Source organism: Aegilops tauschii, chromosome 6, assembly GCF_002575655.3.
Source record: "Aegilops tauschii subsp. strangulata cultivar AL8/78 chromosome 6, Aet v6.0, whole genome shotgun sequence".
Lineage (NCBI taxonomy): Eukaryota > Viridiplantae > Streptophyta > Magnoliopsida > Poales > Poaceae > Aegilops > Aegilops tauschii.
In genome coordinates this window covers 481,476,511-481,492,169 of record NC_053040.3, presented here as the reverse complement: position 1 = coordinate 481,492,169, position 15,659 = coordinate 481,476,511, and the positions used below count along the sequence as shown (strand labels likewise).

Below are 15,659 nucleotides of genomic sequence, written 5' to 3'. Positions count from 1 at the left end.
TGGTATGTTTTTACTGCATGATATTTGTTTCATAGTTTCTTTCTTCAATATTTTTATAGCACATTCATGTACTCATGATATGAGACATATATGGAAAAAAGGATTGAGGGACTAGCCCAATCATAAAAGGTGCTTTTGGTAAGTTTTAGGAAAAGAACCAACATTACTTCTGAAAATGGAAGTGCAAATACTAGTACTAACGAGGTTCATGTGAATGACACCGCCGATGGTCATATCGATGGCCTATTTTTTTATTTTGCACTGGGCCTCTATTTTCTCAGTTACGGCACTGAGACCAGCTCATGCACGTAATTAAGGGAGAAAAGTAAGAGTAGCATCGTTTGGATCTATTGCTAAAATACGAACGTTTGGAAAATAGCACAAAATTAAATACGGATGCAACTTAACAAAGTTTTGTACGTATGTACGACTACGAGAATTACATGCATGGGTGGGTACTAGACGAACAAACTGAATCAATCCTGTTCTGCGGCTAGTACTATCCGTTGGTTATCTGGATTCTCGCCCTCCTCCTCTCCCAGCTCCGAGTAGTAATCCTCCTCCGAGTAGTAGTTCTCGTCGTCGTCGTCGTTTTGGACGGTGACTCCCATGCGAGCAAGACGGCGTTCTCTTTCCCTGCTCAACGCATCGGCCTCGTCTAGGTACTCATCGTCGTCGCCCAGGTAGTAGTCGTCGTCCTGGACGTAGCCCTTCTCACTCAGCTGCCGCATCACCCTGGCCTGCCGCTCATCGATCTCGTCGTCGCCCTTGATGTCGATGTCCACGATACTCTTCATCTTCTCCGGCGTGTGCCGGCGGCCGTCGCCAGTGACGTAGTCAATGCCGTCCTTCTCCAGCGACAGGATGTAGATGACATGCTCGTGTTGCAGCCGTTTCATGGGTCTACCGCCGCCAAGCCTGGCCCTCTGCCGAGCCCGAGCCCGATCCACCATCTCATCCCAGGCCGCCGCAGCCTTCTGGTCCTCCTCGGTCAACTCCTCGTCATCGCTCCACTCCTCGTCCTCGCCAGCCATCACCGATCAGCAAGTTGGAGGTTGCGTAGGTGATGTTTGATCTCGCCCACGGATCGGTCACAGGAAACACACCACGAACACACTTTCAACAAAGGGCATATATATCTTGTACCTTCTATTTTCTTCTCTTCTCAATGTCTGCCACGGCATATATATATATACACGCACACCAGGCTAGACTTTTACTAGTCGGATCGCATCCGATCTATCCTAGGACTCCTATTCCTACTTTTCCTTGAACTCGACGAATCTGGGCCATGCTAAGAACCACACGTCCACACGGCAACCTTGATGAAAACTACTACTCCCCATCACACGGCTACAACTAATACTACCTCCTTTCCGGTTTACATGGCTTATCTCAAAAAATTTGTTTTTCTGTTTTATAAGTCTCATTTATATTGCTCCCCATCACACGCTCAAATATCGGGGCACACCTATTTCTCGCTTTAAGCGAGCACAGGGCGAAGCCTCGCGTCGTGGGAGCCCCGGATGGGCCAGCCCAGCCGCGCGGGAGGCACGGCCTGTTTTTTTCTAAAAAAAATATGTTTTCTGTTCTCGTCATTTTCTTTATTTTTGCACTTCTCTTTATACTTTAAAATAGTCTACATATATATACAAAAACAACTCTTCAAAAACACATTTGAAAAATGTTGAATAAGTATTTAAAAAATGTTGAACAAATATTAAAAATGTTGAACGAGTATTTGAAAAATATTAGATAAGTATTAAAAATGTTGAACAAGTATTTGAAAAATGTTGAATAAGAATTAAAAATATTAAACGAGTATTTGAAAAATGTTGAACATGTATTTAAAATATGTTGAGTAAGTATTAAAATGTTGAACAAGTATTTGAAAATGTTGCATAAGCGGTCAATGTAGAACGTGTATACAAAAATGTTGATCACTTGTTAAAAATTGTTTTTGACATATACGAAAATGTAGAGTGGAAATGAAAAACAAACATAAGAAAAACCAAAAATGGAGAAGAAAAAAGAAAACCAAAAAAATCCGAGAAGAAAAAAATACAAAAAAAAGATGTAAAACCGACTCTTTTAACCTCAAGTAGGACACGCCCTAATAGTTTACACGGTCTCGTACCCTAAACCCTCACTGCTCTCTCCCCTCTTCCCCACTCACATCGGCAGGCGGCCACGGGAGCCACAGCAGGACGATCCAAGATGGTGGCTACCACCGGAGCGACCGTAGAACTCCACCGGAGCGCATCAGCCATGCCGGTAAGTTTTTGCCATGTCTCTAGATTTACTGCTTTTTACTCGGGCTAGATTTGATTTGACCATGCGATTGGAGAGTTTGGGAGGGGATTGAACACATGTAGGTTCCAATTTCAGCCAATTCTAATCCCATATTCTGGTATCATCCAATAGCCTATACCATGTCGAGGCATTTCCCTCCAAAGATAAAGGGAATACCTTCTTCTTAACTCCATCATCGGATAAACCTGCAAGCTTAAACAATTCACAAATTTCATTTATATATATGAAGTGTATATCAGGATGTACAGTTCCATCTCCTGCATAAGGATTGGCTAGCGGTTTCTCTAACATACCCTAAGGGGATCTCATAGTCAATGTTTATAGTACGTTCAGTAGGTTTAGGAGTAGTTCTTATTGCTTCTGGTCAAGGTGAAGATACCCCGAACAAGCCCAAAGGATTGTTTTTCATAGTGACAAGTGATAGTAAATTTCAGCATGTAATATAAATATTTCCTTACCAAAGGTGCTTCACTCCCCGTCAACGACGCCAGAAAAGAGTCTTGATGACCCATAAGTATAGGGGATCAATCGTAGTCCTTTTGATAAGTAAGAGTGTCAAACCCAATAAGGAGCAGAAGGAAATGACAAACGGTTTTCAGCAAGGTATTTTCTGCAGGCACTGAAATTATCGGTAACAGATAGTTTGATAGCAAGATAATTCGTAACAAGTGACAAGTAACAATAGTAACAAAGGTGCGGCAAGGTAGCAAATCCTTTTTATAGCAAAGGACAGGCCAGAACTTTCTCTTATAGTAAGCAAAGCGTTCTTGAGGACACATGGGAATTCATCTAGTCACTTTCATCATGTTTATTTGATTCGCGTTTGCTATTTTGATAATTTGATATGTGGGTGGACCGATGCTTGGGTGTTGTTCTTACTTGAACAAGCCTCCCACTTAGGATTACCCCCTCTCGTAAGCATCCGCAACTACGAAAGAAGAATTAAGATAAATCTAACCATAGCATGAATCATATGGATCCAAATCAGCCCCTTACAAAATAGCGCATAAACTAGGATTTAAGCTTCTGTCACTCTAGCAACTCATCGTCTAATTACTACTTGATACGTCTCCGACGTATCTATATTTTTTTTCATGCTATTATAGTATCAATCTTGGATGTTTTATATTCATTTACAAGAAACTTTATATCATTTTTGGGACAAACCTATTAACTTAGTGCCTAGTGTCAGTTGTTGTTTTTGACTTTTCAGAAAATCAATATCAAAGGGAGTCCAAAGGAAGAAAAAATCTTTGGATTAATTTTTTCTAGACCAGAAGAGACCCTGGAAGGTTCGGGGGAGACCAGATGGCCCACGAGGGAGCGACAAGCTTGTGGGGCGCTCCCGGGAGGCATGGGCTTATGGGCCCCTCGCAGATCATCTTGACCTAATTTTTCCTCTATAAATACCCAAAAATTCCTCTCAGATCAGAGAGCGCCACGAAATACTTTTTCCGCCGCCGCAAGTTTTTGTTCTCGTGAGATCCCATCTGGAGGCCTCCGCCGACACTCCACCGGGGAGGGGGGAATTAATCACGGAGGGGCTCTACATCAACCTTATTGTCATTCCGATGATGCGTGAGTAGTCTACCACAGACCTATGGGTCCATAGTTAGTAGCTAAATGGCATCTTCTGTCTCAATGTTCTTTAATCCAATGTTCTCCATGATGTTCTTGGAGTTCTGTCTGTTGTAATTCTTTTTTTGCGGTGTGTTTGTTGGGATCCAATTAATTGTATTTATGATCTGATTATTCATGAATATTATTTGAGTTTTCTCTAAACTCTTTTATGCATGATTGTTATAGCTTCGTATTTCTTCTCTGATCTATTGATTTGGTTTGGCCAACTAGATTGATTTATCTTGAAATGGGAAGAGGTGCTTAACTTTTGTCTCAGTTCCGAAAGACTCTTGAAACATCTTACGCAAATCTTCCCTTAGTTTGGCTAAAATTGGATCTGGGGTAGATGAAGATGCTTGTGGCAATGACATAGCAGCAACATGAGTATTAGCTAGTGATGCAATTTATGGTACAGGCGTCGAACCATAATTCAGCGGAAGACTAAACATGCGTGTGCTTATGGTGGTGTGACGAGGTGATTCGGCGTCAACGCCGAATTGGGTACACTCATAAGAGGACTAGGGGACGCAGGTGGAGCCATAAGTTGATTAGTTGGCCTATGATATATATTCAATGGCAAATTGTATTGTTGTTGTATGGGTTGTTGTATGGGAGGTGCCGATGATTGAGGCATGTTTTTCTGAGCAGTAGTATTCTCTAAGAAAGTTTGATAGAGCATATTATTACCATCAGCAATATGACTTTCAGTTTCAGCCCATTGCTCAGGAGAAAAGGTAGTACTCACAGAGGGTTTAACCTGCTCGGCCTGAAGAGGAGGAAACTTGATTTCTCCCAAGGGAGTGATGTTGCCTTGATGATCCTTCTTGAAGTTTCCAAGGAACTCATGCAACTCCTTCACTTCACGCACCTTCTTATACTCCCTCCGTTCCTTTATATAAAGTGTATTTGTTTTATCAAAAGTCAAACAAGTGCATATTTGACCAAGTTTTTAGAAAAATATATTGACATCTACAATACAAGATTTATATCACTTGATCCATCATGAAAATTAGTTTCATAATTTATCTATTAGGTATTGCAGATGTTGTTATTTTATTCTATAATCTTGGTCAAACATTAAAATGGTTGACTTGCACGGAAACCAATACACCTTATATTCTGGAATGGAGGGAGTACTCCTCATGAGCCTGGCGATGCTCAGCCGGTAACTCCTCAAGATTGGGTTTAATGATGTTATCGGCGTCCACTTCAGATGGCTTGTGAAGATCGGATATGATGGATGATGTTGATGATTGATCGTTTGTCCCCAGCGGAGTCGCCAAAAAGTGTGCTGACACACGAAACGTCATGTATACCCTCGACGCAGGGGGTGATGCACCGTAGCTCGCGTTGAAGGAGATCCGACCGGCAGCGCGATACGCAAGACAAACAGCGAATGCTTTTTGTAGGCCCGAAACCTCACACGCGCGGGAGAGACCACTTCAGGGTGTGCGGCAGCTATAGGCTGCCCTAAGTCGATTCACTCGCCCCTAGAGCCCCGGGATTCGCAGCTCTAAATCTCAAGGAACATCGAAGAACGATAGAGAAACCAATGGAGAGATAAAACATAGATGAAAAAGTAGTAGATTGATATTTCGATTGTGTGTTGTTCAATCTGCCATCTCCTCCAACATATATAAGAGGCGGCTGGACTTCCCGTATAAGAAAAGGACTCTAAACCTCGTCCAAAATCTTCCAACTTAACTGAACTCGGATCTAGGTATGCCTGAGACAACAATTCGGGTTTTTATTTCTACAGCCATATACTATCTCGGATGGAGACGTGCCCAAAAGTAAATTTAACTGTTTCGATGAGACGAACAACCTCCGTGTTGAACACTTTTTCATCTGAGGTCATCTGGATATCTTCACATGTCCATCTTTAGCTTCTGGTCAGATTAGCCGACATAATGGAGCTAAGAATTCTATGTTACCTCCCTAGTTTTCCTGACCTCGGATTTTGAGTCCTCGGATTGAGTCCTCAGATTGGGTCTTCGGATTGGGACATCGGATTGCATATGACCTCGGATTGAGTCCTTGGATTGGGACATCGGATTGAGTCCTCAAATTGGGTCTTTGGATTGCATATGACCTAGATTTCATACGACCTCAGATTGCATATGTCCTCGGATTGTGTCCTCGGTTGGGTCCTCGGATTGAATGTGACCTCGGGATTACGTAGGACCTCTGATTGCGCGACGGGATTTTTCAGCCAGATCTTGTTTCGGCTCCACAGGTCACATATGACCACAGATTGAGATGATTTATATATCATAATTGAGACAAAGACATTTCATTCAGAATACTCTTTCATTTGAGGTCATCTTGAAGGGTAATCGGCTGAACAGTACTCCAGAACCCTGGCTTTGGTGCCCACCCTTTCTCAATTCACGTAGGTGCCTATGCATATTTTTTAATGCTTTAAACTGCTCCATTTTGTTTAAAATATATCTCAATTTTCTATTAGATGAATTGCTTGAAAACAGGTCATTTGGCTACACTGTCTGAGGAACTAGTGATGATTGCTAAATGAGCATAATTATAGACTAAAAAAGGGCAGCCCAGTGCACGTAGCTCCTGCTTGCGCAGGGTCCGGGGAAGGGTCCGACCACTTGGGTCTATAGTACGCAACCTTTCCCTACATTTCTGCAAGAAGCTGTTTCCAGGACTCGAACCCGTGACCTCATGGTCACAAGGTACCAGCTTTACCGCTGCGCCAAGGCAACAGCATAATTATAGACTAATCAACAGAAATTAAGTGATTCTCTTTAAATCAGTAGAACTTGAATCATCACGATCTTACGCAACCAACATTAGATCAGCATATAAACGGCTCTCAGAACCTTAGGTTCATCTAGACATTCTCACACACAGCCACAGCTCTTACTGCTAGTTTGCCAAATGCCCCTACAGCTCCATAACAGCTTTTCCAGCAGAGCCAAACCCCAACTGCTTTCAGACAAGTCTCAGCCCAATAGAACAGGACACGCATTTTCTCATAATGTGTGCATCTAGAAGTTGTTCATATGATATGTTGACAGTTGACACTACACTACATGGCCTTAAGTAACAAATAAAGGCATATCAAGAGTTCAGATAAAAATTTACTGCCATCGTGACATTTTAGTTATATGCCCTTTCCACTAGACATATTCTAGCTTTACCATGGAATAGCATAAACCATGTATAGCTTCTTAATACATATATTGCATACAAGGAGGACATGAATAGGCAAGTCACTTGAGGTTCAATTATGAGAAGGAGGGCATGACAGGATATTAAACACATTTCAAAATCTGAGGCAACGCAGAGTACATATGTTACCATGGGGTGTCAAAAAAAGGCACATCAGATAAATGAGTTTCTGAATTAACAAGAGACAAACAATCTAATAAAATAAGGAGACAGTACATGCCCGCCGCTAAGAATACAAATATTAAGCACGGGCTCAAAGAGAGCATTCATGTGTTAGCTTACCACACGTGCTACCTGTGTGGGTTTCGTACTTATGCCAAGTATCATGGTTGCATTGACAAACGATGTAACAGATAAATTGCGTACTTATGCAATTTTTCAGTATGGATAACCTATATATAAAAAAAACAATACTACAATCTATCTGTTACACACCTTGATAAGTTCTTCCTGCATCTCAAGGAATTCCAGTTTCCTCCTCCTCTGAGAAACTGAATCTTCAGATGGCAATATTGTCCCAATTGTATCCACAACTTCATCTGGCAAAGAAGACACTGTTGCTACAACAGCATCCACGGGTTTCATTCTCCCAGCCAGGGTAAAAGCTCTGACAGCATTAGCAAAGATGAGTAAGCACGCAAGCCCAGCCACTAGCCAGTGAGAAATACATTAACCAAATTTACCTTGAAAGTATGAGCAGAGAAGATGGCGCAGCATCATTAAGTGATAGATCCAACCAGTCTCGTAGCTGGGCAGAAAATAAAATTGCAAGGAATTACTACCAGGTTGACCTGCTGGAGCTGGACAAAGGATCCAGTTTTGGTTTCTCACCTGTGGATCTCCGGCGCGTGTAGGCTGCGGCGGCGGACTTGGGGACGTCATCGGCGGAAGCGGTGGCGGGGAGGAGAAGGAGTAGGAGCGGCTAGGTGTGCGCTGGAGAGGACGGCTGGAGCCGCCGTCGCCAGCGTCGGCGCCGGCCCGGGGGAGGGGGGGAAAGCTGGATCCGCGGTGATGCTAAGGGGCCATCGGCGGAAGCGGGGGCGGGGAGGCAAGGAAGAGGAGAGGGGCTACGCGTGCGGCGGGGAGGAAGGCCGGCGCCGTGCCGGAGGAGGGGATAAAGTTTGCATCTTGGACTCGGGCATGGGGCTGCAAAGTCTCCAACGCAGAAGAAAGCGGCGGCGAGGGGGCGGGGAGTGGGAGGAGTGGCTGGGTGCGGCGGCGAGGAAGGAAGGAGCCGGCCGGGCACCGGCGACGGCGACGGCGGGGATGGGGGAGAGCCGCAAGGGAGATCGCATCTGGGGTTGCGTGCGATAGAGGAGGGAATGGTTGGTGTGTTTCTTTTTTTTTTCAAGAACACGGAATGGTTGGTGCGTGGTCCGAGTACGGGAGTAGGTTAGGAATATGCTCTTTGGATGCCAAGGATGACCCGGTTGCTAGGCTTGGACGGGGCTTCTCTGGCCCAGCCCAAGCACGACGGCCCTTGTCGACGTGGATCCGGTGGGTCTGCCTTTGTTCCTTCAAACCTTCAATGTTTCAGAGAACCTTTTAATCCTAATTTGACTTTGTTGCATGCACGGAGGTAGCTCATGAAGTTTTTCAAAATTTAAGTGTTCCATGGATGCTAACCAAACGAGCCTTGTTGCGAACAATGATCTCATGAGCATCTTGCTTGTTCTTGAAAATCCACTTGGTTCCAATGATATTATGATTTCCGGTTGGCTTTGGCACTAATTTCCACACTTGGTTATCTCAAAGTTGTTGAGTTTTTCATGCATGGCATTGAGCCAATCCGGGTCCTCAAGCGCCTCATAAATCTTTTGGGGTTCGACACACGAAACAAACGCATGATATTCACAATAGTTTGCTAATTGTCTACGAGTGCTTACCCCCTTTCTTAGGCTTCCAACCACATTCTTCATGAGATGGCCTTTGGTGGTGAGCTTGGAAGCAATCTTCGCGGCACGACGCTCTAATTCCTCCTCGGATGTGAAACGAGGAGGGGTAACTTGATCATCTTGAGCGTTGTCTTGAGCTTGTTCTTGATCTTGAGCTTGCTCGTGATCTTGAACTTGCTCGAAGGGGAGAACTTGACCTTGGGCATCATTTGGTGGTTCACCACCATCTTGAGGTTGATCTTGCCCTTGATCTTGTTCAAGAGGTTGAGGGCCTTCACTTTGTTCTTCGGAAGCGTGTGGGTCTTGGGTTGGTGATGGCTCCACTTGAGTGGAGCATTGTCCTTCTCCTTCGGCCACAAGGGGTTCCTCAATGGGTAGGATTTGACCAACACCCATTATTCTTATGGCTTGATGAAAGAATCGATATAGTTGACTAGAGGGGGGGTGAATAGGCAACTAACAATTTTTAGCTTTTCTTTACCAATTTAAACTTTGCATCAAAGTAGGTTGTCTGGATATGCAACTAGGTGGGCAACCTATATGATGCAACAACAACTAGCACACACGCAAGGAAGGGATACAACACAATATAAGCGCGCACAAGTAAAGGTAAGAGATAACCAAGAGTGGAGCCGGTGGGGACGAGGATGTGTTACCGAAATTCCTTCCTTTTGAGGGGAAGTACGTCTCCGTTAGAGCGGTGTGGAGGCACAATGCTCCCCAAGAAGCCACTAGGGCCACCGTATTCTCCTCACGCCCTCACACAATGCGAGATGCCGTGATTCCACTTGGGGGAAGAGGTGAGTCAACTTTGGGGAAGAAGACCTTCTTATATAGTGGGGGGAACAATCCAACCGTTACCCCCCACATCAGCCCCGCAGAGAGCGGTACTACCACTTGGCCAGCGGTACTACCGCTCCCCCTCGCGGTACTGCCGCTGGGCCCAGAGCGGTACTACCGCGGTGGTCAGGGCAGTACTACCGCATACGAGCGGTACTACGGCCCCAACTGCCGCGGCTAGTACCGTAAAACCCGACACGAAAAAAGACCCCTCGAATCGAGGCGGTACTAGCACGAGACCGCAGCGGTACTATGGCTGGGGGCTACCAGCGCTACTACTGCTCTGGAGCGGTACTACTTGTAGCACCCAAGCGGTACTACCGCTCTGGCCCGCGGTACTACCGTTGGGACCAGAGAGGGCACACTGAGAAGGGGAACGAGCCCATCATTGAAGCGGAAAGACTCGAAGGGGGGCAAAGGAAGTGTACGTGATGATTCCGCCCTAGCCTTTCCAAAGCGGACCCCCTCTTGATAGTACGGTGATCCTTATGAAACTAGTCCACCAAACTAATTCGAAAGGACTACACCGTCTTCGCTTCAAGCTCCGAGGGGAGGGAATCGTCTCGTGCCAAAAGGATGAATCTCTGAAAACACTCAATGCACACGATTAGTCCGCAAAAGCATTGTCATCAATCACCAAAACATCTAAGGGATACAAATGCCCTTACAATCTCCCCCTTTTTGGTGGATTGATGACAATACGGGATTTGCACAAACGGAAACAGACAAAGGACATAAGCAAACCCCAAATCTCTAAAATATAGACGGGCTCCCCCTAGATGTGTGCCATCAAGATAAGTGCTTTGGACTGCACGACACACATACTAGGATCAACACTCCCCCTGTATTTTAGAGACCAACAACCTAAGCGTTATTCAAGTGAGCAGGATATATAACATAATAAGCATGCAACTCATGAGATACCAAAAGACTAGAAACATAGATAAAGATATGATAAGGATAAGGTAGCATATGTCTCACACCATATGACTGGAACTTAGGTCTCACGGAACACAAAACCAAACAAAGCACAAGGTAGCAAACACAACGAAAGCACAAAGACAAATACACACTCGCAACACAACGACGCAAATCCCTAAACTCTCTCCCCCTTTGGCATCGAGACACCAAAAGGGGCAAAGAGCTAACCTACGGCTCCAGGTGAGAGCATGCTGAGGATCTCGAACATCAGGACTCTGCGTGATCATCTGCACCACCATCCTCGGCTGGAAACTGCTCGGCATCTGAATCGGTCCACGGACAGTGCTGCTGGATCCACTCCTCCTCCTCAGTGATCTGACCCTCAGAGCCGCTGGTGACTGTCGCACCCAACTGACGCATAAGCTCCTTGTGACGTCCCCTTGCCTTCTTCTCAGCCACAGGAGTCATGTACTGACCGTGAGACTCCATGCAGAACAGCTTCTTCATCTTGTGTTTGAGCTTCTTTGCCCAAGAGGGCTCTGCCGCAGAAGGCTCTGTCCCAGAAGGCACATAATCCTCATCGTCATCATCGGCCTCATCCTCGCCCTCGGTCTCCATGGCAGCAGCAGAAGACGGAACCCCAGATGTAGGAATGGAGGTGCCCCAATTATCCTTCTTCCTCAGACGCTTGATCTCATGAGAAACCAACTCTCCAGTTTCCAGCTGCTCCGCGGGAAAGGAACGTCTCCAGGCCTTCTCAATGAGCAACATGATGAATGGACCATAGATCGGGCACTTGCGCTCAGAAACGGCAGTGAGAAGTTCAGACCACATAACATGAGAGATGTCCAGGGACTCGCCAGTGTTTGCTTCCTTCTCACGCTGGCAGAAGAGAAGCATATCCACGAGACAGGAGTGAACCATATCCAGATTCCCGATGCGAGGAAAGAGGGTCTCTCGAAAGACACGATGAAGGATGTCCAGGTAGGCAGACAACTCATAGGTCTCCTTCTTAGTCACAGGGTGAACCTTCACAGTGCAGTGGGGCCAGAGGGCTTGCTTGTGAGTGGAGTTGACGTTGTGGTGAGGGCGAAAGCCAACAGGAGTCTCAAGCCCCCGATCTTCCACATGAAGTAACTCCATGAAAGCCTTCCACTTGACAGAGAGTAACTTTCCATTTGTCATCCAGGTCAGAGTCCTTTCTGCATCAGTTCCAAGATGGACAGTAGCAAAGAACTGAGCCACTAAATCCACATCAAAGTCCTTGTTGAACTGCATGATTCTGAGAATGTTGAGCTAAGTACACATCTGAAGAGCTTCACCAAAGTATTCGGGATCCTTCTCCATGGCATCCGTGTCGATGGAGCGAACATTAACAAAGAGATTCTTCTTGGCCTTGATCACATCAAAGTAGATGGCAAACTGAAAGCGGTTCTAGAACGGGCGGTTGACCAAACTGGGTTCTTGGTCTTCCTCATAGGGGTTGCGGCCCGCTTTGCCCAGAACTCCTTCGCAGACATCTCAGTCATAGTCTTGGCCCTTGGCTTCGGCCTGTTGGCAAGTTTCTTCTGATGTGGAGGATTAGCACTTGAGGAAGCACCCACTGGCGGCGGTGGAGCACTGGAGGAACCACCAGCTGACTCAGATGTGCGGTACCGCTTTGACGTTGAACGCCCGGGGTTGACACGGTGGACTTGCTGCTCAGGATGTTCATCACCTGGAACCAAACACATGGACACCCGAAACAACCAGAAGGAACGATCAAAACCAAATAAACACAACAAATATGGATCAACATGTGGTAGGAAACGATGGAACTGGGCATCCGGCGGTAGTACCATGCCTGCACAGCGGCAGTACCGCACCAGCGGTAGTACCGTGCCTCCACAGCGGCAGTACCGCTCCAGCGGTAGTACCGCGCCAGATGGGCGGTAGTACCGCCTGAGACGGGGCACAGAGGATCCCTACTGCCGTGGTCAGATCCGGCACTACCGGGGATGCCAAATTCAAAAATAAACCTACCAAACATCAATCCAAAGAGTCTAGTTGCCTTCTCCAACCTACTCAAGCCTAGATTTGGCCAAAAATCTAGAGATGCAACCACTATTGCCCCTAAAACGTGAGATCTGAAAACTAGACAAGAGAAGAGGAACGGGGGTAATACCGGCATCCATGGCAAGAGGACGAGGTGGGGATCGACTCCACCGAAGGAAATGGAGAGGAACGGTCCGGAGACGGAGGGCCGCCGGAGCCCTCCCGCGGCGAGATGGCGCTGGAGAGAGAGGAAGAGGAACGAGGGGACGAAGCAAATGGGTATGGGGGGAGGAAACCACCCCTGCCCACGACTTAACCCCCTGGCCCCGCCCCTCAGTGGTAGTACCGTGGTGATGGGCGGTAGTACCGCTTAGCCACATAAGCGGTAGTACCGCTCCCGTATAGCGGCAGTACCGCTCCAGCGATAGTACCACGCCTTCATAGCGGTAGTACCGCCCAGCGCAACTCAAAACTAGACTCAACACCTATGGCACAAAAAGAAAAGAAGGGAAACGACGACAAGAAGAGAAAACCAACACAAAGCAACAAGAGCACCAGCAAGAGAACAAGAACCACACACCTCTACACGAGAGGGCGGTGGCCGAGGCCAACTATGTTTGAGTCAATTGGTATGGCACCGCGAAGAATTATCCTTGGGCCCATGACCAAAACTCGTCTTTGAAGCACAAGTACCATCAAAAATGGCTAATGTGAAAGAGTGAGATTAGTTTATGCATTATGGGAGGAGGAAGAATTCATTGAGAGAACAACACTCCCCCTAAGTCCATGCCTACACCTAGACAAGAATGCATGATGAATGTGAGGGGTGTGCAAAGGTTCAAACCACATTGCTCGAATCAATGATATTTAGCTCATGCCTTAACTCGCGAAATCTTGCTTCATCCAATGGCTTCGTGAAAATATCTGCAAGGTTATCATGAGTGTTGACATAGTTGAGCTCGATCTCCCCTCGCCTAATATGATCCCGGATGAAGTGATACCGAATCTCAATATGCTTCGTCTTGAAGTGTTACACCGGGTTGAGAGAAATCTTGATGGCACTTTCATTGTCACACCAAAGAGGCACTTTGTCACAAATGACACCGTAATCCTTTAAAGTTTGCCTCATCCATAAGAGTTGTGCACAACAACTCCCGGCCGCCACATACTCCGCTTCGGTGGACGAGAGAGACACACAACTTTGCTTTTTAGAAGACCAACTTACCAAAGAGCAACCAAGAAATTGGCACCCTCCGGAAGTGGACTTCCTATCCACTTTATCTCCCGCCCAATCGGAGTCCGAATAACCTACAAGCTTGAAGTTTGCTCCTCTTGGGTACCATAAGCCAAAGTTTGGGGTATGAGCCAAATATCGAAAGATTCGCTTGACCGCCACAAAGTGGCTTTCCTTAGGTGCGGCTTGAAACCGTGCACAAATTCCCACACTCAACATGATATCCGGTCTAGATGCACAAAGGTAAAGCAAGGATCCAATCATGGAGCGATATACCTTTTGATCCATCGCTTTACCATTGGGATCAATGTCAAGTTGGCACTTGGTGGGCATTGGAGTGGAAGCCGGCTTGACATCACTTAGCTTGAATCTCTTTAGCATGTCTTGAGTGTATTTGGCTTGGTTGATGAAGGTTCCTTCTCTTCTTTGTTTGATTTCGAATCCGAGAAAGAACTTCAACTCTCCCATCATAGACATCTTGAACTTTGAGGTCATGAGAGCGGCAAATTCTTCATTGAAGGCTTTGTTAGAGGAACCAAAAATAATATCATCAACATATAGTTGGCACACAAACAACTCCCCTTTGACCTTCTTAGTAAAAAGAGTGGGGTCAATTTTCCCGATTTCGAATCCACGATCTTGTAACAACTCCGTAAGATGCTCATACCACGCACGTGGGGCTTGTTTAAGGCCATAGAGCGCCTTGTGGAGTTGATACACATGATCGGGGAAATAGGGATCTTCGAACCCGGGGGTTGTTTTGTTGGGAATCGTAGCATAATTTAAAATTTTCCTACGCTCACCAAGATGCATCTATGGAGTATACTAGCAACGAGGGGAAGGGAGTGCATCTACATACCCTTGTAGATCGCGAGCGGAAGCGTTCCAATGAACGTGGATGACGGAGTCGTACTCGCCGTGATCCAAATCACCGATGACCGAGTGCCGAACGGACGGCACCTCCGCGTTCAACACACGTACGGTGCAGCGACGTCTCCTCCTTCTTGATCCAGCAAGGGGGAAGGAGAGGTTGATGGAGATCCAGCAGCACGACGGCGTGGTGGTGGATGTAGCGGGTCTTGGCAGGGCTTCGCCGAGCTTCTGCGAGACGGAGAGGTGTAGCAGGGGAGGAGGGAGGCTCCCAAGGCTGTAGGTTGCTGCCCTCCCTCCCCCCCTTTATATAGGCCCCTGGGGGGGGCGCCGGCCCTGGGAGATGGGATCTCCAAAGGGGGGCGGCGGGCAAATGGGGGGGAAGGGGTGCCTTGCCCCCCAATTCAAGGGGGAAGCCCCCCCACCCTAGGGTTCCCAACCCTAGGCGCATGGGGGGAGGCCCATGGGGGGCGCCCAGCCCACTAGGGGCTGGTTCCCTTCCCACTTCAGCCCACGGGGCCCTCCGTGATAGGTGGCCCCTCCCGGTGGACCCCCGGGACCCTTCCGGTGGTCCCGGTACAATACCGGTAACCCCCGAAACTTTCCCGGTGGCCGAAACTTGACTTCCTATATATAATTCTTCACCTCCGGACCATTCCGGAACCTCTCGTGGCGTCCGGGATCTCATCCGGGACTCCGAACAACTTTCGGGTTTCCGCATACACATATCTCTACAA

General features: G+C 46.9%; 1 protein-coding gene across 2 annotated transcripts; it reads right to left on the bottom strand.

Annotated features, from left to right (window-relative positions):
• Nucleotides 1-1,902: 1,902 nt before the first annotated feature.
• On the bottom strand, nucleotides 1,903-8,494 carry LOC123494384 (uncharacterized). 2 transcript variants are annotated; one of them, XM_045230153.2, is made up of 4 exons: nucleotides 7,960-8,494; nucleotides 7,812-7,876; nucleotides 7,564-7,735; nucleotides 1,903-4,822 (listed from the first exon to the last, which is right to left on the bottom strand). In XM_045230153.2, the coding sequence occupies exons 1-4, from the start codon at nucleotides 8,008-8,010 to the stop codon at nucleotides 4,391-4,393; spliced, it is 720 nt and encodes a 239-aa protein (XP_045086088.2). In that variant the 5' UTR covers nucleotides 8,011-8,494; the 3' UTR covers nucleotides 1,903-4,390. The 2 variants fall into 2 exon arrangements, with proteins under 2 accessions (XP_045086088.2, XP_073358716.1); XM_073502615.1 differs by having other exon boundaries at nucleotides 2,751-2,849; nucleotides 7,960-8,483.
• Nucleotides 8,495-15,659: the final 7,165 nt, after the last annotated feature.

Excerpts from the sequence above, each read along its gene's own strand:
- LOC123494384 (XM_045230153.2), bottom strand. The coding sequence starts at position 8,010 with ATGACGTCCCCAAGTCCGCCGCCGCAGCCTACACGCGCCGGAGATCCA. Across the intron at positions 7,877-7,959 it reads CACGCGCCGGAGATCCACAG|CTACGAGACTGGTTGGATCT; the intron begins GTGAGAAACCAA and ends TTTTCTGCCCAG. Across the intron at positions 7,736-7,811 it reads TCTCTGCTCATACTTTCAAG|AGCTTTTACCCTGGCTGGGA; the intron begins GTAAATTTGGTT and ends TAATGCTGTCAG.